Source organism: Excalfactoria chinensis, chromosome 12 (assembly GCF_039878825.1).
Source record: "Excalfactoria chinensis isolate bCotChi1 chromosome 12, bCotChi1.hap2, whole genome shotgun sequence".
NCBI classification, from domain to species: domain Eukaryota; kingdom Metazoa; phylum Chordata; class Aves; order Galliformes; family Phasianidae; genus Excalfactoria; species Excalfactoria chinensis.
Genome location: NC_092836.1, coordinates 10,982,631 through 11,003,417, shown reverse-complemented (window position 1 = coordinate 11,003,417; position 20,787 = coordinate 10,982,631). Strand labels below are relative to the sequence as shown.

The 20,787-nt window shown below is 52.5% G+C and overlaps 2 protein-coding genes across 2 annotated transcripts; both read left to right on the top strand.

Moving 5' to 3' along the window:
- The first annotated feature begins 314 nt into the window (after window positions 1-314).
- On the top strand, window positions 315-6,586 carry SLC26A6 (solute carrier family 26 member 6). The gene is made up of 20 exons (XM_072347181.1): window positions 315-431; window positions 1,289-1,444; window positions 1,564-1,703; window positions 1,807-1,917; window positions 2,198-2,373; window positions 2,457-2,621; window positions 2,766-2,918; window positions 3,124-3,206; window positions 3,301-3,448; window positions 3,540-3,653; window positions 3,791-3,868; window positions 4,059-4,154; window positions 4,254-4,360; window positions 4,560-4,629; window positions 4,765-4,857; window positions 5,059-5,163; window positions 5,684-5,869; window positions 5,959-6,013; window positions 6,320-6,444; window positions 6,525-6,586. The coding sequence occupies exons 2-20, from the start codon at window positions 1,308-1,310 to the stop codon at window positions 6,546-6,548; spliced, it is 2,166 nt and encodes a 721-aa protein (XP_072203282.1). The 5' UTR covers window positions 315-431; window positions 1,289-1,307; the 3' UTR covers window positions 6,549-6,586.
- Window positions 6,587-7,075: 489 nt separating this feature from the next.
- On the top strand, window positions 7,076-17,615 carry UQCRC1 (ubiquinol-cytochrome c reductase core protein 1). The gene is made up of 13 exons (XM_072347182.1): window positions 7,076-7,210; window positions 7,517-7,657; window positions 8,124-8,210; window positions 9,184-9,313; window positions 10,120-10,318; window positions 10,936-11,015; window positions 11,115-11,230; window positions 11,351-11,494; window positions 12,187-12,347; window positions 13,354-13,439; window positions 13,897-13,985; window positions 14,538-14,613; window positions 15,488-17,615. The coding sequence occupies exons 1-13, from the start codon at window positions 7,148-7,150 to the stop codon at window positions 15,550-15,552; spliced, it is 1,437 nt and encodes a 478-aa protein (XP_072203283.1). The 5' UTR covers window positions 7,076-7,147; the 3' UTR covers window positions 15,553-17,615.
- The last annotated feature ends 3,172 nt before the right edge of the window (window positions 17,616-20,787 follow it).

Here is a 20,787-nt window from a genome sequence, read left to right as displayed (position 1 = left end):
CAGATGAGCATCTGCATACAATGGCTGTGGTGACTGAGTCACGCTGAACCTGCAATTGCCATGGGCCTATTCCCTGCCTATGGAATGGGATGGGAATGGGCTGCTTTGACCCTGAAGACTGTGGTCCTGTCCCACCATGAAGAGCCACCGGGACTCCCCAGCTCCTGCTGCGCCCTGCCTGCTGGTTTCACACTGCATGGGGTTGGGACCAGCTAGCTCAGTCCATGGCTGGCTGCGTTTCTACCTTGTAATTGGGCCAGGCATAGCTTGGAAACACTCCAGAAATAACGGCAATAGCAGATAGTGCTGGAAGGTGTGAAAGAGTTCCACGGCGCCCGATGGGGAACTTTGGAACAAGATAACGGCCAGGTCTATGCACGCTGGGGAAAAGTGGGGCAGTCCACAGGGCACAGCACACCCATTTCCAGCAGGTAAGCAGGGGCTGCAAGGAAAGTACCCCGGGTGCCCTGGTCAGGGGCATTGCTGTGCCAGGCTGTAGTTCTTGCTCTGGGACTTGGTGGGGCTACAGGGGTGGCCCAGGAGTCCCAGTGACAGGGCTGTGCTGGCTCCCAGGAATCCAGCATTTCCTTGGCAGGGTGGGAGGGAGGGCAGAAGGGAGGGAGCGGTGTCTCAAAGATCACAGGTAGGTATTAATAGGAGGGAGCAGAGTGTGCGCCCAACTGGCAGCACCCAACCAGTGTTGGTGGAGCAGGTAAGGGGGCTGGGGGAGATGCGGGGGCTTTAGCTTCTCTAGGCATCCCATGAGCAACTCATGTATCTGGCTGAAAGTGGGCAAGCAACCTAGAAATGGAAGCACCTTGGCACAAGCAGGGCAGGGCTGCTGGGCTGTCGAGAAATGCCTGTCCGGCTGTGCAGATGAACCCATCCCTACCCCATTCCTCAGTGCCCCTGGCTCAGTCCTCGCTCTGCAGTGCAGGGGGCTGGGGCACCGGCGAGCCTGTGACACTCACCAAGGGTTGAAATTCCTGCTCCCCTCATGTGTAAAGGGACAAAGTCTGCAGGAAAGGCTACGGTGCTGGCTGGGGCTTTGCTCTGCAGCAGTGCTGGCCTGCTGCCCTGTATGTGCTGTGGTATGTATAGGGTGCTGGGTTGGGCTGGATGGAGCAGAAAGGTGATCAGCACCAAGGCTTTCCTACAGAAGTGGATGGATTGGACTCAGTGCAATCCAGTGCCACCTTCAAGGCATTGCTTGCTGTGGCCTTGGCACTCTCCCTGCCCCTTGCCCAGCTCCCTGGGTGCGGCTGAGCCATCTCTCATCTGCCTGCAGTGCAGCAGAGCCGGGGGCCATGGCGGCAGAGATGGTGCTGAGCCGCCGGCCCGGGCAGCCCCATGGCGAAGTGCTGAGTGAGGCTGACCTGGAGGAGCTGGCACAGAGGAAACCTCCCAGCAAGACCTCAGCACACGACTATCTCCGGAAGGCAAGGTAGGGCTGGGGGAATTGAGCTGGGTGCTCCCTGCAGGGCTGCATCTCTGGGTTCCTCTGCTGCCCAGCAGCCCTGGTGTCCCTATGTTCAGTCCCGGCTCCCACTCCTTCCCCTGCAGATGCTCGGCCTCCACTGCCAAGTCCCTGCTCTTCCGTTTCTTACCCGTCCTGCGCTGGCTGCCCCGCTACCCAGTGAAGGACTGGCTGCTTGGGGACATTGCCTCGGGCTTCAGTGTGGGCATAATGCACCTGCCCCAGGGTGAGTGATGTGTCCCCATGCCGTGCCCTGTCTCAGGTTCCCAATGGGTGAGGGCCAGGGCTCATCCATTCAATAATATTTCTCCCTGCTTTGCTGTGCCCAGGGCTCGCCTACGCACTGCTTGCTGGGCTGCCACCTGTCACTGGCCTCTACTCCTCCTTCTACCCCGTCTTCCTCTACTTCTTCTTCGGGACGTCCAGACATAACTCCGTGGGTGAGCCAAGGGACTGTGTGCTGCCAAGGGAACGGAGGGGAGGGAGTGAGGATGAGAGGGATGAGACTTTATCTGTGGCACAGTATTGCCATGCCAATGAGCGAGTGGGTGGAGAGGCCTTTCTTCTGCCTTCATTTTACCCCACCAAAAAGACAGTTGGCCGAACCAGAGCCAAAGTGCCATGGGCACACCAACCGAGTGGCCAGGTGCCTACTTTCTCAGCGAGGTCCCAACTGGATGCCAAGCGCTGACTTTGGACTCCTTTCCTGCATGTCCCCAGGTCCCTTCGCTGTCATATCCGTCATGATTGGCAGCGTGACGGACTCCTTGGTGCCCAGTGAGGACTTTATGGAGTTTGTCAATGGCACCAACGAGACTGTAGTCAATGAGGCACAGCGGGACGCTGCCAGGGTAGAGCTGGTAGCCACCATCACAGTCCTGACAGGAATCTTCCAGGTAAGAACCTAGCAGGGACTTGTGGCTGTGCTGTCCCCATACCCGCAAGCTGTGGGACCTCCTCCTGTCACCTCTCCTTCTAGGTGGCCCTGGGCCTCCTGCAGTTTGGCTTTGTGGTGACCTACCTCTCAGACCCACTGGTGCGTGGCTACACTACTGCTGCCTCGGTGCACGTCCTCATCTCCCAGCTCAAGAATGTCTTTGGGGTCTCCCTAGGCGAGCACTCAGGGCCACTCTCATTGTTCGTGGTGAGTGAGGGGCTCATTGACACCCTGGATTACCCAGATGTGGTAAAGCATCACCTATGGAATACATGGAGTGTCCCCGAAAGAGCTAACAGCAAGGTATCTATCTGTTTTCTCTCCTGAACACTTTCCTCCTGCATCCTCCAGACCTTCATTGAGATCTGCAAGAAGCTGCCAGAGACCAATGTGGGCACCTTGGTTACAGCCATCATTGCCATGGTGGCTATCTTCATTGTGAAGGAGCTCAACCACAAGTTCTCTGCCAAGCTCCCCATGCCCATCCCCATCGAGCTCATCACGGTACTCAGAGCTGTCCCAGCTCCCCAAGGGGACACAGCCATGGCCTGGGGCAGGCGCCATTACCCACAGATGTCCCTGTGCCCCGCAGGGTGATGGGGGGTGGGACAGGGTGCCTCTGCGGAGGTGACTCCAGGGCACACGCCTCCTTGTCCTGCATAAGCCTGCTTCTGCAGGGAGGCCCTGCCTCACCCAGCTGCTCCCACAGATCATCATCTCCACCGGCATATCCTATGGTGTCAACCTGAACTCCAAGTTTGGCATCTCGGTGGTGGGCGATATCCCCAGTGGGTGAGTGGGGCTGGGTGGCAAGGGCAGCTGTGCTGGGGCACCATGCTACCCACAAGGCCCCCTCCTGAACCCCGTCTTCCTGCCTTGGACATAGGTTGAAGCCGCCTGTGGTCCCTAATGTCAGCTACTTTGGGCAGGTGGTGGGCAATGCCTTCGCCATCGCTGTGGTGGGTTATGCTATCTGCATCTCTCTGGGTAAGATCTTTGCCCTGAAGCATGGCTACAAAGTGGATAGCAACCAGGTGATGCTCTGACATATGCAGCCCCTTCCTCTGCAGTGTTTCACAGCCCCAGGATGCGTGGTGCTGCCTGACCGCTTCTCTGTCCTTGCAGGAGCTGATTGCTTTGGGCCTCTCCAACTTCCTGGGGGGCTTCTTCCAGTGTTTTGCCATCAGCTGCTCAATGTCACGGAGCCTGGTGCAGGAGAGCACAGGGGGAAACAGCCAGGTGGGTGTGGGTGGGTGCCTGCCTCTGTTCTTTAAAATCCCTTCCAGTGTCCCTATGCTGAGGTGTCAACATGGGGAGACATGAGCTGGGACAAGGAGAATAACCAGCTTCACCCTAGCCTCCATCTCTCCCCTCAGGTGGCTGGTGTCATCTCTTCCCTGGTCATCCTGGTAACCATCCTGAAGATCGGAGAGCTCTTCCATGACCTGCCCAAGGTGCAGCCAGTTCCATAGCCTCCACTTCACTTCCCAGTCCTTCACATCCAGTATAAAGGCAGAACGGGGGGGGGGGGGGAAGCTCTATTTGGGGTGGGAAATGACTGGAGGCCGCCTTGGATGTGGGGCACAGTGAAGTGCCCCCCAGATGTGTCCTTGGCACTATCATGCATACAGAGTTCTCTCGTAGGCCATCTTGTCTGCCATCATCATCATCAATCTCAAGGGCATGTTCAAGCAGTTCAAGGATCTCCACACACTCTGGAAGTCCAACCGCGTGGACCTGGTAGGGCACTGATTGGCCCTGAGGGAGTTCCTTAACCCTCCATGGGGCTTATGGTGCCATGGGAGAAGGCCATGCCACAGCTGACTGTGCCCTCTCTAGATGGTCTGGGTGGTGACATTCATTGCCACCCTCTTGCTGAACCTGGACATTGGCCTGGGAGCCTCAGTGGCCTTCGCATTGCTCACTGTCATCTTCCGGACCCAGCTGTGAGTACCCTCAGGTTGGGCTGGGTACAAGGGAGATGTGGTGCGTGGGGACAGCGTGGACATTTGTACTAACTCCCAGGGCTGACACTAGGATATCCCTGGTGCGGGGCTGCTGGGTAGTGAATTGTTGGGGACCTGGTACTGTTTCCCAAGGGCAGAGGAAGCCCACAGGAACACCCTGTTGCTCTGCTCCCCACAGCCCCCACTATTCCATCCTGGGACGTGTCACCGACACCAATGTCTACAAGGATGTGGCTGAATACGAGAAGGTAAAAGCACTGAGGCGTTGGCATGGTGAGAGATGAAGCACCCACAGGAGGTGGGAGCAGTCAGGAGCACCCCCATGGCAAAGAAGAAGCACATCTCTGTCCACAGGGTAACACATCCTCTCCATCCATCCCCAGGCACAGGAAGTCCCTGGAATAAAGATCTTCCGCTCCTCCTCCACCATCTATTTTGCCAACGTGGAGATGTACTCCGATGCACTGAAGAAGAAGGTAGGAAAATCTGCCCTGAGCACAGCAGGCAGGGCACAACACTCAGATCCCTATGGCCTGCCAGGAGAGATGTGGTCCAGGACATCAAGGCTGGCTTAGCAGCAGCATGGTGTCCCTCACATATTTCCATGGCATCAATGAGCCTCCTAGGCTCTGCCCCTCTTCCTGACACCATGGCCATGGGGCTGTATGGGTTTGCAGAGTGGCATCAATGTGGATCGCCTGATCGAGAAGAAGAAGAAAGCACTCAAGAAACTGAAGAAACAGCAAAAGAAAGCAGAGAAGGAGAAGGCAAAGAGGAAAAAGGTGCTTCCCAGTGCATCCCTCTCATGCCGTCCCACACTACTTCCCTGCCCGGCCATAGCCTTCTGCCCATGCTAGGCAGCCCATGGGGCTCCCAGTTTGGCCCACAGCCACCAGACAGGGAGAGGCATTGGCATGCATCTGGGTTACCAACATCACCTTTAACGTCAGTTGAGGAGTCTGCAGTCATTAATGATTAGGTGGGGGAGCTGGTGAGTCATTCATAGTCTGTGGCAAGTTAATCATCAGAATGAAGTGTGAGAGCAAAGGCTGACTGGGGAGAGGAGGCTAATGAGGCCAGTTCCAGTCATTGGGGAGAGCTCACAAGGTGACCCGGAAAGAACCTAGAAGTGGGACTTGGGTGTGAGCAAAGTGCCCACTCCTGGCACATCCACCACCATAACACAACTAGAGCCCCTCCAAACCCCAGTGCGCTATAGGGCAGGACAAATCCAGGGTCCTGGGGAGACACTGCCCTGCTGAGTGCCACCAGCACACACATGGTGAAGGGGTTTTCCCACAGGACACAGAGGCTGAGTGCAATGGGCCAGGAGTCGCAGTGATTGAGCTGAGTGGGGAGGAAGGCAGCGCACCTGCTGAACCCACCCTGCGCTCCCTGGGGCTGCCCCAGCCAGACTTCCATGCTGTCATCCTGGACTTCAGCCCCGTCAACTTCGTGGACACAGTCTCCATCAAAATCCTGAAGAACGTAAGGGATCGGGGCTGGTGCAGGTGTGGGACAGCCGGATGGCAGCTGCTCACCCCTTTTCCCTGACATGATTTTTTAACCATTTGCAGATCTTCAGGGATTTCCATGAAATAGAAGTGGACGTCTTTGTTGCCTGCTGCTCAGGTGAGGAGAAACCAGAGAGCTACCAGCCTCTGCAGGGAGTAGCCACCCCTATGGCACACGGCTGCTGGCCACGGGGCTTCCATGTCCCATCCCATACCCCAGATTCTCCCCAGAGGAGAGCAGTTGCAGAACCACATCATGGGGTGCCAGGCGGTGCCCACTGGTTGCACACTGCTCTGGCATCCCAGTGTGAGCTCTGCAATCCTGGCTGTCCAGCAGCGTCCTGGGCAGGGTGTTGGGAGGCTTATTTGTGCGGAGGCCAGCTGCCATAGATAGCTTCACGTGCTTCTTTCTCCCTCTGTACAGCGTCTGTTCTTGCCCAGCTGGAGCGGGGCAACTTCTTCAGCTCCACCATCACCAAGCACTGCTTCTTCCCCACGGTGAACGACGCTGTGCTCCACCTCAATGCTCCGCCGGTGCTCCCGGCTCCGGTAAGCACTCAGCCTCGCCATCCCCACTTGCCAGCACGCTGTGGAACGGCAAGAGACGACTTTCTTCTCTGCCCCCTTAGGAGAACCGCAGCACCAAAATGTAGCCGTGCAGCAGAGACAACTGAGCAGCAGGGCCGTGCCGCTGGGAGGGCTTCAGCAGCTCCCTGCGCGGGGCCTGGAGCCTCTGCGGGACAGCGTGGGGTGCTCGGAGTCGGCCTGCCCCGTGCGTGGGGCGAGGAGCCCCGGCAGCGGAGAGGCTCTGCGGCCGGCAGCGGGCTGTCAAGCACCACGGCAGGGCCCGAAGAGCACCACGGCTCCGGCACAGCGCGGTTTCCTCAATAAAGGCGTTCTCGGCCCACTGAGCCTCATCTGTGCAAACGGCGGCGCTGCCGTGCCGGTTGTGGCCCGCTGTTCCCTATGGGCGGCCCCAGGATCAGCGCAGCCCCCCTTGCCGTCGTGCAGCCCTACACCGGGCACGGCCACAAGCCGCCGGTCCCGCCCCAAACCCTTTCCGTCATCACGCCCTCCCACCACAAGGCGGCGCTGCACCGAGAAGCGCTCTGTCCCCGTGCGCATGCGTGCCTCTGACCCGGAGCGCTACGGAGCATTTAGCGCATGCGCCTCCCGCCCCTTAGCGCTCCTTCCTTCCGCTTCCCGTTTGGCGCAGGCGCGCTGCAGCCCGCTCGGTCGCTGTAGGGACAAGATGGCGGCGTCCTCCGTGTGCCGGGCGGCCGGGCGGGTTTTGCTGAGGAGCCCTCATCCCTGCGTGAGTCGCTGTGGTGGCAGCGGGGCGTCTGGGAGCTGGGAAGGATGGCTGGGTGAACGGGCGGGCAGCTCGGCCGCGCTGTGCGGCGGAACGGCGGGACACGGCCCGTATCTCGGCCCGGAAGGTCACGGGGACGGGTGGGCCGCGAGGGGCGGGTGGGGGCTGCGGGCTGCGGGAGCTGCGGGCTGTGGGTGCCAGAGGGCCGCTCCCATCGGCTTGGCCCGGCAGTGCGCCCAGCTGTCCGTGTGCTGGAGGCCTGTGAGGCAGAGGAGAGGTTCTGGTCGTTGCTGAGTGCTTTTGTTTCAGGCGGCTCTGCTGCCTCTGACAAGGAACCGCGGTACCGCCACCTACGCACAGACACTCCAGAACATCCCTGAGACAAACGTCACCACGCTTGACAACGGGCTGCGAGTGGCCTCGGAGGAGTCCAGCCAGCCGACGTGCACGGTAAGACTCAGGGAGACCGAGATGTTGGTGTAGTCAGCTTTGCCCAGACTCACTGGCTTCCCGTAGTGACAAACCTGGCTTTGAACTGAAGCTTGATGAAGACTGACCCAATTCTCTGTTATCCAGTCAAACTGTAGTAGTGGGGGGCCTACCCTGCTTTGTACAAGTATGTCCAAGCTTTTGCACTGTACTGGTTTCCTGAACTCTGCAGTGTTTGCACTGATGCAGTCCCACACGTAAGCAGTAACTGACCAGAAGTAGTTTCATCTTTGTCAAATCTGTCAATGGTTTTTGTTAAACTGCCATGTGAAATGCTTGAATGCATATTGGAAATAGTTGCGTGTTCCTATTCTGGGGCTACTGTTGAAGGACACTTTTCCTTGCTGTTATATATATGGCACGAGTCTTGAACATACTGTCTGCTTGTTTATTTTCTAACATGTGTGCTTGATATCTTTGCTGTTAGGTGGGTGTGTGGATTGGGGCGGGGAGCCGCTATGAGAATGAGAAGAACAATGGGGCTGGTTATTTCGTGGAACATCTGGCATTTAAGGTAAGACTTGGTCTGGCATAAGGCTGCATGGAGACAATGTTCCAGACGTTCACTGACATGTTAGTTCTTGCTTTGGAGGCTGCACGTATTAAAAGAGGTGTAAGTGTGAATCAGAATCAGTTCGTCTGAATCTCAGAGGCTCTGCACGTAGTATAGAAGTAAACTCTAGAAGGCATCTGGTCCGTATGGTGCTCTTTGTTTGAATGTGGGGCTGTGAGTGAAGACAACTATTATTTTTTTGTTGGTATTTCTCCTCTTAAAGGAAAAAAATCGTGAGCAATAAGTTGGACTTGTTCTCTGATGCTGTGATTCTTTACTATCCCAGCTTGCTGTAACACACGTATCAAACCATGATGAAACTTGTTTCCTCAGGGTAGCAGGCAGAGCTGAATGCAGCGTTTCCTTATAAGTGTTTATTTTCGGATTTGTTTGTGGGTCAGTGAAATTTGGAGACTGCAGCTCTTGTTTTGCTCTTACTGTGTCTGCTGAGCAGGCTTAGGACAAAAGGCATCTAAGCTTGGGACTTGCTGACATAAGTTTAGCCTGTGTCAGTGCAGAAAACTGCAGTACCTGTTTTGCTCCTTAAGGATGAGCTCTATTTCAGAAGCGATTTTCTGCTCCTGTTCTGGTATCTTCCAAATATTGCTAGTTAAAAGACTAGAAAACTACTTCCTGTTTTTAGTGGTGACTTGTCCATGTTTACTTACACTGTTGTGATCTTCAGCCACTGTTGTACTTTAGCTTAGATCTTCCCCTTCCCTTTGGGTTTCATTTGGCATTTCAAGATACATTTCAGCCATTTTTTATCTATAGTAAATAAGCCAAGTGCTAAATATTTTGCTTTCTGCACCAGCTCTTGTTTTGTACAAATCATGTGGCAGGTTTTATTGCGTTAGGTTTTTACTGTTCCTTTTACTGCTTTATTTCAGCTACATGGGAAAACTGTTCACTGTGTATTTCTGCATACTTTTAGGGCACAAAGAAACGTCCTTGTGCTGCCTTTGAGAAGGAAGTGGAGAGTATGGGAGCTCACTTTAATGGGTACACCTCACGTGAGCAGAGTGCCTATTACATAAAAGCTTTGTCCAAGGACATGCCGAAAGGTAGGATGGCCAGTAGTGGAAAAAAAGCAGGTGTTTCTCCCCTACCAGTATACTTTATAGTAATTGACCAGGGAATGAGGCTGTTGCTGAGCAGTAAATTGAAGATAGTATTTGGCAGTTGGAGGGAGCACTAACCAAGAGACGGTGCTTTAAGGCTGCAAGCTCACTTGTACCTAAAAGCAGCTTTGCAAACCTCTTTTTTTTTTGTCAGGCTGTTCTGTATTGCCAGAAGGCAGGGGGTAATAGGGGTTCAGTAGTGTGTAGTTGCTTTATGAAGCTAAGAAAATGCTGTCAGCAGCAGCTACTGTGTCAGAAGTGCTCAGTGCCACTCTTGTGGATGTCGCATATGCTTTGTGCTACCTATTGTGTGCAGGCTCCTCTTTGGGTCAGTTTTGTCCAGAGGAGGTGGTTTGAGTCAGAGCTATTGTTATGACTCAGTCCTGCTGTAGGTGTGGACCACTCAGTAGACATCACAGACTCTCCACAAGAATTCAGCTTGTTTCTACAACAGTACCTTGTTTCTGGCATGCATCGCCTTCTGTGTTTGTTACCTTCTGTCAACTTTCTGCTGGCAGTGGTGAACTATCACAGATGCTTGGCAAGCTGGTTTAGAGATTTCTTCATACTAAAACTGTGTTATTTGTCCCTCTCTGATGCATTGGGAGTAGATATGTTGTGTTGCACCACCACCCCAGCACAGTCTATTTCCCCCCTTGCTGTATCCCCGCTGCCTTGTTGTCTTTTCTCCTTTTGGCAGTGCTGGGTAGTCAGGCAGCAAGATTGCTAATGTAGCAAATATGTTGCAGTGGTAGAGCTTCTGGCTGACGTTGTGCAGAACTGTGCCCTGGAGGAGTCTCAGATCGAGAAGGAGCGTGGTGTCATCCTTCAGGAGCTAAAAGAAATGGACAATGACTTGACTAACGTTACCTTTGATTACCTTCACGCCACTGCTTTCCAGGGCACTTCACTGGCCCGCACCGTCGAGGGGACCACAGAGAACATCAAGTAAGCTATAGACTGGTTGCACTATGCGACTTGTGGGCTCAGTCTTTGGGGTGCATAACTCCTGCAAGAGAACCAGTCAGAGTGTACGCAAGGAATAAGTGACTGTATATGGAGGTGATACATGCACATGGGCTTCATAAGCCTGGACTGTGTTTTCCATCTTGGTGCTGGTAAATGTGTAATGCTGCTCATGTTCCTCTCCAGAATCAGTCTTCATGTAAGATCTGATTAGTGGTAGGGCTTGGCTGAACCTTTTCCCATACTTGTTGATTTGACGCCTTTAGAGGCATTAAGAGCTAGTGGTGCTCATTAGAGCGGTGGCCTCAAGCATACACACCTGTTAGTGTGTTGGTTTCCCTGTGACCAAGGGTTGAGACTCTGATCTGCATTTGAACTCTGTTCTTAACTCTTCCTCTTGACCACCTGTTTCCATTCTCTGTGTTCCAGTATTAGAGTGCAGGAGCAAAAAGGCAGTGCAGTTGTACTTCAGGAAAGTATTATTATCCCATAACTAATATAATCAACAGCATCACTTTTTCATCTACACTGTGAATTCAGTCTCTTATCCCTCTAGCTCTGAGAAGCTGATCTATTAGGTATCTCCTTGTGCTTTCTAGGCATCTGACTCGAGCAGACCTAGCTTCGTATATTGATACTCACTTCAAGGCACCTCGTATGGTCCTGGCAGCTGCTGGAGGTAAGCCCTAGATTGTTGAGACTCTAGTGACATGCATCTCGAATGTAAGATAAGATGATTTTGTTAAATGGAGCTCTGTGAAACTTCCCTTATTGCCAGGTATTTCTCACAAGGAACTGGTAGATGCGGCTAAGCAACACTTCAGTGGGGTGTCCTTTACATACAAAGAGGATGCTGTGCCTATTCTGCCACGCTGTCGTTTCACAGGGAGCGAGGTAAAGTTTTTTGGTTCCAATCAAAACAAGCAGCTGTTGCCCAACTGTTGAATTAATTTGTGAGTAGCTGTAGTTGCTTCTGTTCATGTGTCTCTTCCCTGTTCCTTGGTGACTTCCTAGATCCGTGCCAGAGACGATGCTCTGCCTGTTGCCCACATTGCTCTTGCTGTGGAGGGACCAGGATGGGCTGATCCTGATAACGTTGTCCTCCATGTGGCTAATGCAATCATTGGACGCTATGACCGCACGTTTGGAGGTGGCAAGGTAAGAGACCTGGGAATGTGATGGGGAGATCATGGAGTCTTTTCTGCAAGGTACTCTGGAACCACCAGATTAAACTGCTTTATGGGAGGCTGTTCTGTTTAGCTTCCAGCTTTGGTCAGAGATATGGAAAGAAGAAGTGTAATCGGGGCTAAGCCAGGATAGTTTTTAAGATGTGGTGCTAGGAGATGAGTTGAGTCTTTTCTGCTACGTTTGGAAGAAGTTCAGGTGATTAATTCTGAGCAGCTTTTCCTGCCTTCATGACCTGACTGCTCAGTGGTGGAAACATTACAGAGTAACCTGTAGTCTCTTGATGCAAGCCTGCCTTGCATATATAAAGCAGTTGGAACTTGTATAAAGCTCCATTACTACGTCCTTTCTTGTCTATAATTTGTCTTGACTGCTAACCCCTGCTACTGGGAAACCCTGTACTTGCCAATTTCTCTGCTTCTATAGTGGTATATGTACCACTTCCTCATCTGATGCTGGGAAGGGAAAAGATTTTGATGCGTGTGGCTTTTCCAGCTGTGACTCTCATCTGTTGCCCACATGAAGGGCTTAAATTAAGCTCTCCTTTGATAAGTGTTACGCTCTGTCTTGTCTGCGGTCTTTGTGAGAACAGCTCAGGGGGAAAGAATTTGAGCTCTGAGGAGGCTGTCCAGTTGAAATGGTTGATGGTATCTCCTTCCTTACAGCACCAATCCAGCAGACTAGCTGCGCTTGCTGTGGAGCATAAACTCTGCCACAGTTTCCAGACGTTCAACACCTCCTACTCCGATACTGGCCTCTTTGGTTTTCATTTTGTTGCTGATCCTCTGTCTGTAGATGATATGATGTTTTGTGCTCAGGGCGAGTGGTAAGTACAGCTCTGGCAAAAGTTTCTGTTTAAGATCTGACCCTGTGGGAGAGTAAGCTGATGGAGGTTGTGTCTGGCCTTCACAGTGCTGCATCTCTGCATGAATGCCTCCGTAACTTGCGTTCTGGTTATGTGATCCTGTCAGTGGTTTCTATAATTGTGTCAGGGTTGCTTTTGAGGATTTTAATCCCTTCGGTTTCTTCAGGTCTTTGGCTCACAGCTTCCACACATTAGCACTGAGGCTTTGACTTTTTCCTGTACAAGTGAGACCATTCCTTAAAGACAAGGCTCTCCTAGGTACAAAAGACGTGTATCTGATGTCCCGTTAGGCTTGGGCAAAGCAGTGTTCATATCTTCCAAACAGTTGTGTTGTGACTGACACATGCCCTGCTGTTGGAGCCATGCCAGCATTTGAGGCCTTCTGTTGGTCTTACTCTGTATGCATATGTGCCATTAATGGATCAAGGTTGCATCTGAGCTTCAGAGCCGTGCTGTGCTGTGAATGGAGCAGATGGAGTTAGCCCTTGCCCCAGAGACGTTGCAGTTGGCAGGGGAGGAAGGGATTTAACAGCTGGAGTCCAAACAGACTCTGTATAACTGTCTTATTCTTTCAGCATCAGTTTCCATAGCAGCTTGGCATGTGTGGGAATAGCTGACACGCCTGCCTTCTCTTGTGATAGCATACCACAGACTGCTTGCTGCTGTGCCTGATAGACAAGCTAGAGTCGACACCAGAGCTGCTTAGACCTTTGTGAGTGCAACTCAGCATGTAAACTGTTGGCCGATATTCCCTGCCTATCAGCTCCAGCTCTTTCACTTGCCTCCTGCTGTTCATTGCTCTCTATTTCTTAGCTGCGCTATGGTGGTCAGGAACGAGTCTCAGGCCTGCAAGACAAGTGATATTAATAGCATATTTCTGCAGACTTGGGAAAGGGAAGAACATGCTTTCTGTCTGAATAGGCAAATGTCTCTAAGAGCTTTGGTGGTCTTCCTCTGTCTTTTGCAGGATGCGTCTGTGCACTAGCACCACGGAGTCAGAGGTGAAGAGAGCCAAGAACTATCTGCGAAATGCCATGGTGGCTCAGCTGGATGGTATGTTCTGGTTTATAAACTAAAAGCTGCTCAGCAGTTTTGCATCACTAGTGGGGAGTGGGAGCTCTGCTAGATACGTTGTGGTACTATTGGCAGGTGCTGGGCAAAACTCCTTTTCTTCTTGTCTTCCTTCTGTGGTTTCAAAGTAGCTGATCACAGCTTGTGCTACAGGCTGGCTCTGACTCTGTAAACCTGTCATTTTCCTGCTGCAGGTGAATAATACGTACTTTGTGGTGAATTTGGAATTTAGACCTTCAAGCAGGTCTGCCTTGGCAGTAATGATTTGGAGATCAGGAAGAGTGCTTGTGTTGCTTAGTTCCTGCTGAAGCTGCTTAGCATGATTACCATGACTTCATTAGGACCTGCTTAATGGCTAGAGTTGTCTGCTTTGGTTGATGATCAGGCTGTGAGTTTTGGGAAACTGTTCAACTTTGCTGACAGTATCTTCAACATCTAGGTACTACTCCAGTGTGTGAAACAATTGGAAGCCATCTCTTAAATTATGGACGCCGTATCTCTCTGGAGGAATGGGATTCCAGGATTTCTGTAGGTATCCATTTGTTTTTTTTGGGAGCCCTGAGCACACTTGGCACTGCCATTTTTCCAGCCTTAGTTTCCCTCAGCAATGCAAGGCTTGCTTCTTCCTTAGGTACACTGCCTGGAGCCCAGGCAGTCAGGTCACCATTAGGAGTACATTAGAGTACTGGCAAAGATTTGATGTGTCCTGTAAACTTGTGTCTAAATCCACTCCGTCCCAGCAGTAGGACATACAGCTTTGTTAAACAGCCCAACTTGAAATTCCTTTAACAGTTTCCCTAGAGGTGGCCACCATCTAGTCTGTATAATTCTGTAGCCCTTGTGTACCTTTGGAGGCTTCAGATTTTGGACTGCCTTGTCTTCAGTGCTCTCAGAGGAGTGCACTGTGTAGCACATCAGCTATCCTTGCAGACCAGGGCTGGACAGTTGGTGTGGATGGCCTCCATGGGTCCAACAGTGCGTTTTTAATTAACTTCATATGTAACAACAGTAGTAACTTGAAGCTTTGAGAAATCTAAGTCTGCCAGAAGGGTCATTAATTGCTCGTTTGTTACTCATTAGGCTGTTGATGCAAGAATGGTGAGGGATGTATGCAGTAAATACATCTATGACAAATGCCCGGCGCTTGCAGCAGTTGGTAAGTGACCAGTTGGTCGGTATGTGGTAGCTCAAAAAATGGGGTGATCAAGAGTTGAATGGAAGCAAAGTGCAGGCACTGTTTACGTGCCTGTTTTGGCTTCTTAACTGCTCTGGCTCTTTGTTATTACCCTCCTGCCTCTGAACATTAGGTGTGCCAAAGCACGTTTGGCCAGGAGATCAAACATGGAGATGATGGAGACGCAATGACAGTGAGCTGCTGGCCGTCCTCCCACCTCTGCTTGGTGTGGAGCTATGACTAAGACTGGGAGTCCCATAGCTGGGTGTGGGCCCAGTGGCCTCTGCCAGGTGTCCTTACCCTGGGGTCATGGTGGTTTATGTAAGGGAAGCAAAGGGGCCCAGTCCTTTTGTGCTGCTCTGGCATGTCTGTCTGGCCAAGGATAAATTCCTCTTAGAAAACCTGCCTGAGCAGCTCAACTCTGCTCTGCTGCCTCCTCCTTCCTGTGTTGTGGATTCCCCTCCTCCATGCAGTTCTTACTTTGGGCCTGCAAAGTAGAGCAGTGCAGAAGGGAGAGGATTTTCAAGCAGGAAGTTGGAAAGAATTAGCCAAAATCTCCATGATTTGGTGGTTCCCTGTATTTCATACTTGTATATGAAACTGAACTGGGTGTTGTGGAAGAACATGAGCAAGGAAAGTGTTCTGAGGGGAGAAGCAAGCAATGGTTTCTCTATCAGGACATGGCATTTGCCGGTTTTCCTGATTCAGATTTGAGCTGTAGTTACCTGGTTTTGCACGTAGCCACTCTGGATTGTGAGCACAATGCACTCTGCCACCATCTGCTTTACAACCACGGGAAACCACACAGTGATTTTAATTACAGCTCCAATGATTAACTCTTGTTCTGCTCACTCAGGTCCCATTGAACAGCTGCTGGATTACAACCGTATCCGCAGTGGCATGTACTGGATCCGTCTTTAGGATGTGCCCCTGCTGGATGGAACAGTGAAGCTCCATATTGTGACAGGGCTCCCAGAGTTGTCTGTCTGAATGTCTTGTATACTGGGACAAGGAGGAGTCCTATGAAAATGGCTATCTTCTTGGTGTTAAATGGATAATAAAAAAAAAGATAAATGTATCTTACGTGGAGTTGGTTCTGCTGGGCACTGACTGTGTCTTGCTGGGTCGCATGTGTTGTCATTGTATTTTCAGAAAGGCTGCTTCTTCCTGGCCCTGGGGTGTGATGGTAGTATTGCTGTCCATGCTGTCCGTTACCCTTTTGTTAGATTGGCTGCCTTCCTGGGGAGGGCAGTTTGTGTGATCTCTCTCCTTGTTCAGTTTCAGGCAAAACTGACCAGCTGAGTTCCCACCACCTGCTTTAATTGGTGATCAACCTGGCCTTGCCTGATGCTGCCTCAGTGCAGCCGAGCAGTCAGGACGTTCCAAGGAGCTGGAGCTGTTGCTAGATGGATACCTTTCCAAGAGTCAAGAGCTCATTCTGGGATGTGGTGCCTGTCACCTTTAAGAATTCTGTTGCTGCAGGCCAGCTCAGCAAGCCCTTAATCTGTGTATTCCTCATACTTATGAGCCACCATCCATCCAGACAGTCTCACCTGCCTGTACTGAAGTATAGAATGACCTGTCCTACACCTGGAAGATACCTCAGGGTCTGACTAGCTGGAAGAGCTACCTGGGTGCTCCTTTATTTTGCCCTCGGGAAGTTGGAACGCAGAGCTAAAAGCAGAGAGGGTGAAACCGAGCGCAGGGTTTGTAGGGCAGCTTCCCACCAGGTGGCACTAGCTTACACTGGGAAGCTGCAGGTTCTCCTCTCCCTTTTGTCTGGAACAGGTCTCCCAGGGATTCTCTTTTAATTTCCAGGTGCTGCCCTGACAAGTGGGATTTAAAAATAGTGTAGAAGTTTCTAAGGGTTAGTCATTACGCTCGAGACTAATCCAGTGTACTAAATCATTTGTGCTGAATCGGGATTCTTGATGAGGGAGTCAGTGTGTCTGAGCTCATTGCGTATACTAGGCAAGTTTGAAACTGTTAAATGTTCTCTCTGCAATTTGGATTTAACTACCATCGCAAGCTCTGGCTCGTTGTAAGTGCACCGAGGGCTGCAAAACTAAACAAGCTCACTTACACCTTGTGGAACCAGTAAATGGCTCTGCCTTGGGTTTGTGTTTGCAATTAGCCTGTAATCCTCCTGTCTTCCATTGCTTGATATACTTTTTTCCCCCACGGTGATCTTTCTTTCCTTGTATTTCTCACCAGCTGCAGAGGGCTCTGTCAGAAGCACGTTGTTGCTTCAGCATTTCCTACATATTTTCTTTGTTGGAGGGTTCTTGGGAAGGGTTTTCCTTGGGTACATCTGCAGCCCCTCCTGCGCTGCTTTGTACTGAGGAACAGATTCAGCCCCCTCTGCAACGGTGGCTTCCCAGACTGCTTTGTTTCTGTGCAGAAGAGGCAGGTGGTGCAGAGCTGTGTGCTCCCAGCACGTCAGTGGGGCAGCTCTGCAAGGCCGCCTGGGTCGTGCAGCGCTGGGAGGGTTGGTGGTTTTGTTTTTCCACGTGCTTTAATCCATGTGGATCTATTGTAGGATCTGTGCTCTGGGGAGCAGCGCTGTGTGCAGAGCCTCAGTGAGGGGCTTGGGAAGCATCACCTGGAACTTGGGCAGACCCGTCAGATATTTGGCAGCCGAGTCCCTCTGTGCTGGAGGATGTGAAGCCCTGATCCAGTTGGCAGGTCGCCGCTGTTTGAGCCACAGGCGTGTGTTTCTGTTCCACCATCAGAGCAGCCTTAGTCCAAGGGAATCCAACCTGGGAAATGGCTGGCATGACAGAAGCATCTGAGCAAAATGCTTTTCCTGAGCCTTGAAAAAGCGAGGTGTTTTCCTGGACCTCTCCCCTCCCCTTCCCGTGGTTCCCACTGTCTGGTGCAGGACAGCAGCAGTGCCAAAGGAGGAGTTGGAACCATCCCTAGAACAGGACAATTTCGCTGAAACTGGAGATGGCCCAGGTGACCTAATAAATCTGTTTCCTGGCTGCCTGGACAATGCAGGATTGTTCGTCGGGGCTCTTTGACCAGCCTAGTTCTCAATGGCTGAAGTGTTTTATTTTGCTACTTCACTTGGAAGGTTAGTTGGGATCCCATTAGAATGTGCTGATAAACTTCATTTGATGTAGGAATTGGCCTTGGCTGCCTCCTCTTTTACGCAGTTAAATGTCTCATCCTTCCTCTGTAAAGTTCCTTCTTTGAAGCTTACAGCCTCCACTACCTCCAGGCAATCACCTTCCCTCTCTGACACCTTGAGAGGAGGGTTTGGGAAGGAGGATGCTTTGTGCATGTGTACTCAAGGCTCTGTGAAGCCATCTGTGCAGTTCCTCAATGATATTTTTCCCACCATGCTGCAGCCTTGCACTGGGGTATGCAGCAGGGAAAGCTCTCAGTACCCACCACACGTGGGGCAGGGGCAGCTGTGCAGGGTGGGTCTGCCTGTGGAGGAGGCAGCCCCTTTGATATGTGAGCTGCTTGTTGGGGATGTGGGTGCTTGCCAAGAGACATGGGCTGCAGCAGCCAATTGTCGGTAGTTGCCTCACCTGAACTAATTACCCCCCCCTTGTCCCCCCCGGAAAGTACAGTTGATACTAATCATAGGTGCTGAGCCAAGCCTGTCCTCGGGGAACCAGGGAGGTTTGGAGCCGTGCCTCTGCTTGGTGCCAGCGAGCTGCTGGGAGGAGAGCCCTCAGCCCTCCGGGCCAGTTCTCCACCAGCTCTCCTGCTGAGGCTCAGAAGAAGGCTGAATGCTCCTTATGATGCAGCATCGCCACAGCAGAGGTCACGGTTGGTACCAGCCTGTGGCAGACCCGCACCTCGCTGTGCCTTCTGTGCCGCATGTGGATGTGGAGTGCCAGGAGAGCAGCACTGCCTGCATGCATGGCCTGAAATCCCCGATGGAAACAGCTCATCTAAAGCTGTGGTGCATTCATCGCTCAGCAAAGAAGCGGACAAAGGGCCCATCCAGGCCTGACTGCCAGCTCCAGCCATCCCCGGCGGTGTGAGATTGAGTGGGGCACGGTGCAGGACTTGTCAGCATTGTCTCTGCTCTTTCTTCAGCAGCCTGGGTGGAAGGGGATGAGCCTGAACTGGATATCCTCATTAAAGCTGCCTCACCCCACAAGCCACTCAATGAGGATCGGTGGTTCTCCCTTTTCATCTCTCCAGCTCCATTCCATCATGTGTTTTCTGGATGCCCCGCATCGCCTGCCGGAGCTGCACACTGGAATGATTTAAGGCTCTGAATGAGAATCATACAGCATAAGGACAGCAGTCGGATCGAATGCCATGTGACCTGATTGGGGCAATGCTAATTATGTAATTAAGATAATGAAACAGGAGCCTGAAGTCTGAAGTATAGCCTCAAGTGCTATACCAGGAAGCTCCAGCGCTGGGATGCTGAGCCCTCATCTTGCTGGGCACCACTCACCCAGCTGTCCATGGGGGGCTGACACGGAGCAGTGCTTAGGTGCGATGTTTGTAACTGCATCTGTGCTGTGCATGATCTGCATGTGTGCACCTTGGGTGGAGGGCGAGCACTTGGGTAAAGCTGCAAAGGAAATAGGCTGCATGTACCTCACGTGTTACATTTAGGTTAGGGTTTGATACTTTTTGGATTGGAGGTTGGAGGGGTTTCTTTGTTTTAATGCTTCAGCTAGGGAGCTTCCATTGTGCTGCTTCAAGATTTAGGATTTGATACATGTTCAGCTTCAGAAAACCCTTCGTTCTGACCTCAGCACCCAGATTCACACGTGCCAAAATCCTGACTTCTTTGTTTAGACTGCGGGGCTCCCGAGCACTGCTCATAGCCATCAAGAGGCAGGAATTGCGCTGCCCATCAGGCCTGGAGGGAGGCAGCTGCCAGACGGGCTTCTGTGGGGTGATGACTGCGCATGGGCACAGCAGCTGTATCTCACAGCAGGTGCTGCCCTGGCTCATTGGGCAGGGAGCGGTGCCAGAGCACCCAGGAAGAGGCCGATGAGTGCACCCAGCCCTGTGTGCCTTGCTCCCAGGCTCCACGTGGCAGCTCTGCACTCCCATCCCTTCCCCCCACCCCAAACCACATGTGGCCAAGATTGTCCCGCTTCCCCACTTTGTTTATAGTTGCTCCAGATGCGCTGCTCTTGGCCGCAGCCCCGGTGACATGGGGACACAGCCATCTCCTGCTGCCTCGCACGCAGCTGTGACTCACAGGTGAGCGTGGCAACACTGTGAGAGCCCCCAATTGCTCCCATAGCTGTCCCTGTGGGCGCAGACCTCCTGCCATCTGCCTTCCCTGTGTTGCTCCCAGCCTGTGGGGCTGAAGGTCCTTGCGTGCGCCGTGCAGCCGCCGGCCCCATGCCATGGCGGTGACGCAGCCCTCCTGCTCACGGAGATATGAAGTCATCCCGGATGGGTCCGAGCAGGGGATGAGTTCCCATGGTGACAGACAGCGATGCACCCTGGCAGGGCAGGGCGGATGTTTGGTCCTTTTTATTCTTTTCTTCTGGAGATGGGCGCCCAGCCAAAGAGCCGAAGGAGCAATGGCAAAGCCTCTCAGGGGAGAGCGCCGAGGACAAGTCTGGTCCCGTGTGCTGCGTAAATCCTTCTGCAGCACAGATCCCTGTGTCCACAACAGGATTGCTTCCGTCCCTCTGCAGCCTCCATTCACTGGCCGTGGGATGTTCCAGCAGAGCACTGCCCGGGGCTTTATCCTTCCCATACACCATGCATGCTGCAGGTAGCTTTAAATGGAGGTGCTGCTGGGAACCCGGTGTTGTCAACTGGTATAAGCACGATGTCAGCCTGCAGGTAAAGCAGCGTGTGCCATTACTTATGTGCCTTGACTCAAGGTGTGTTTAGGGACATCTCAAACAGCCCTGTGCTGGCAATGTGTGATGGGGACTCTGTCTGAGCGCTGCCAGAACTACCCTGGAGCCCCTTCTGGAGGGGTGTGGGTTTGTGTTGTGAAATACTTTAATAGAGGCAGGGAGGAAGCATTGAGCAACCATCCCATCCTCCTGGAGCTGGGATTTTGCAGCCCAGGCTGGAAATAAGGGCTATTAGAACAGGATTGTACAAAGAGAATGGGGTGCAGGGGTGTAGGGCTGGGACAGCTGAACTGAGCAACCTCTCTTACCTACCTGCAGAGCAGGATCCAAGCAGTGATCACCTCTGCTG

Coding starts and splice junctions, on each gene's coding strand:
- SLC26A6 (XM_072347181.1), top strand. CDS start 1,308: ATGGCGGCAGAGATGGTGCTGAGCCGCCGGCCCGGGCAGCCCCATGGC. Junction 2,919..3,123: donor TCCCCATCGAGCTCATCACG/GTACTCAGAGCT, acceptor CTGCTCCCACAG/ATCATCATCTCCACCGGCAT. Junction 6,014..6,319: donor CTTTGTTGCCTGCTGCTCAG/GTGAGGAGAAAC, acceptor CCCTCTGTACAG/CGTCTGTTCTTGCCCAGCTG.
- UQCRC1 (XM_072347182.1), top strand. CDS start 7,148: ATGGCGGCGTCCTCCGTGTGCCGGGCGGCCGGGCGGGTTTTGCTGAGG. Junction 7,658..8,123: donor CCAGCCAGCCGACGTGCACG/GTAAGACTCAGG, acceptor CTTTGCTGTTAG/GTGGGTGTGTGGATTGGGGC. Junction 13,986..14,537: donor AATGGGATTCCAGGATTTCT/GTAGGTATCCAT, acceptor GTTACTCATTAG/GCTGTTGATGCAAGAATGGT.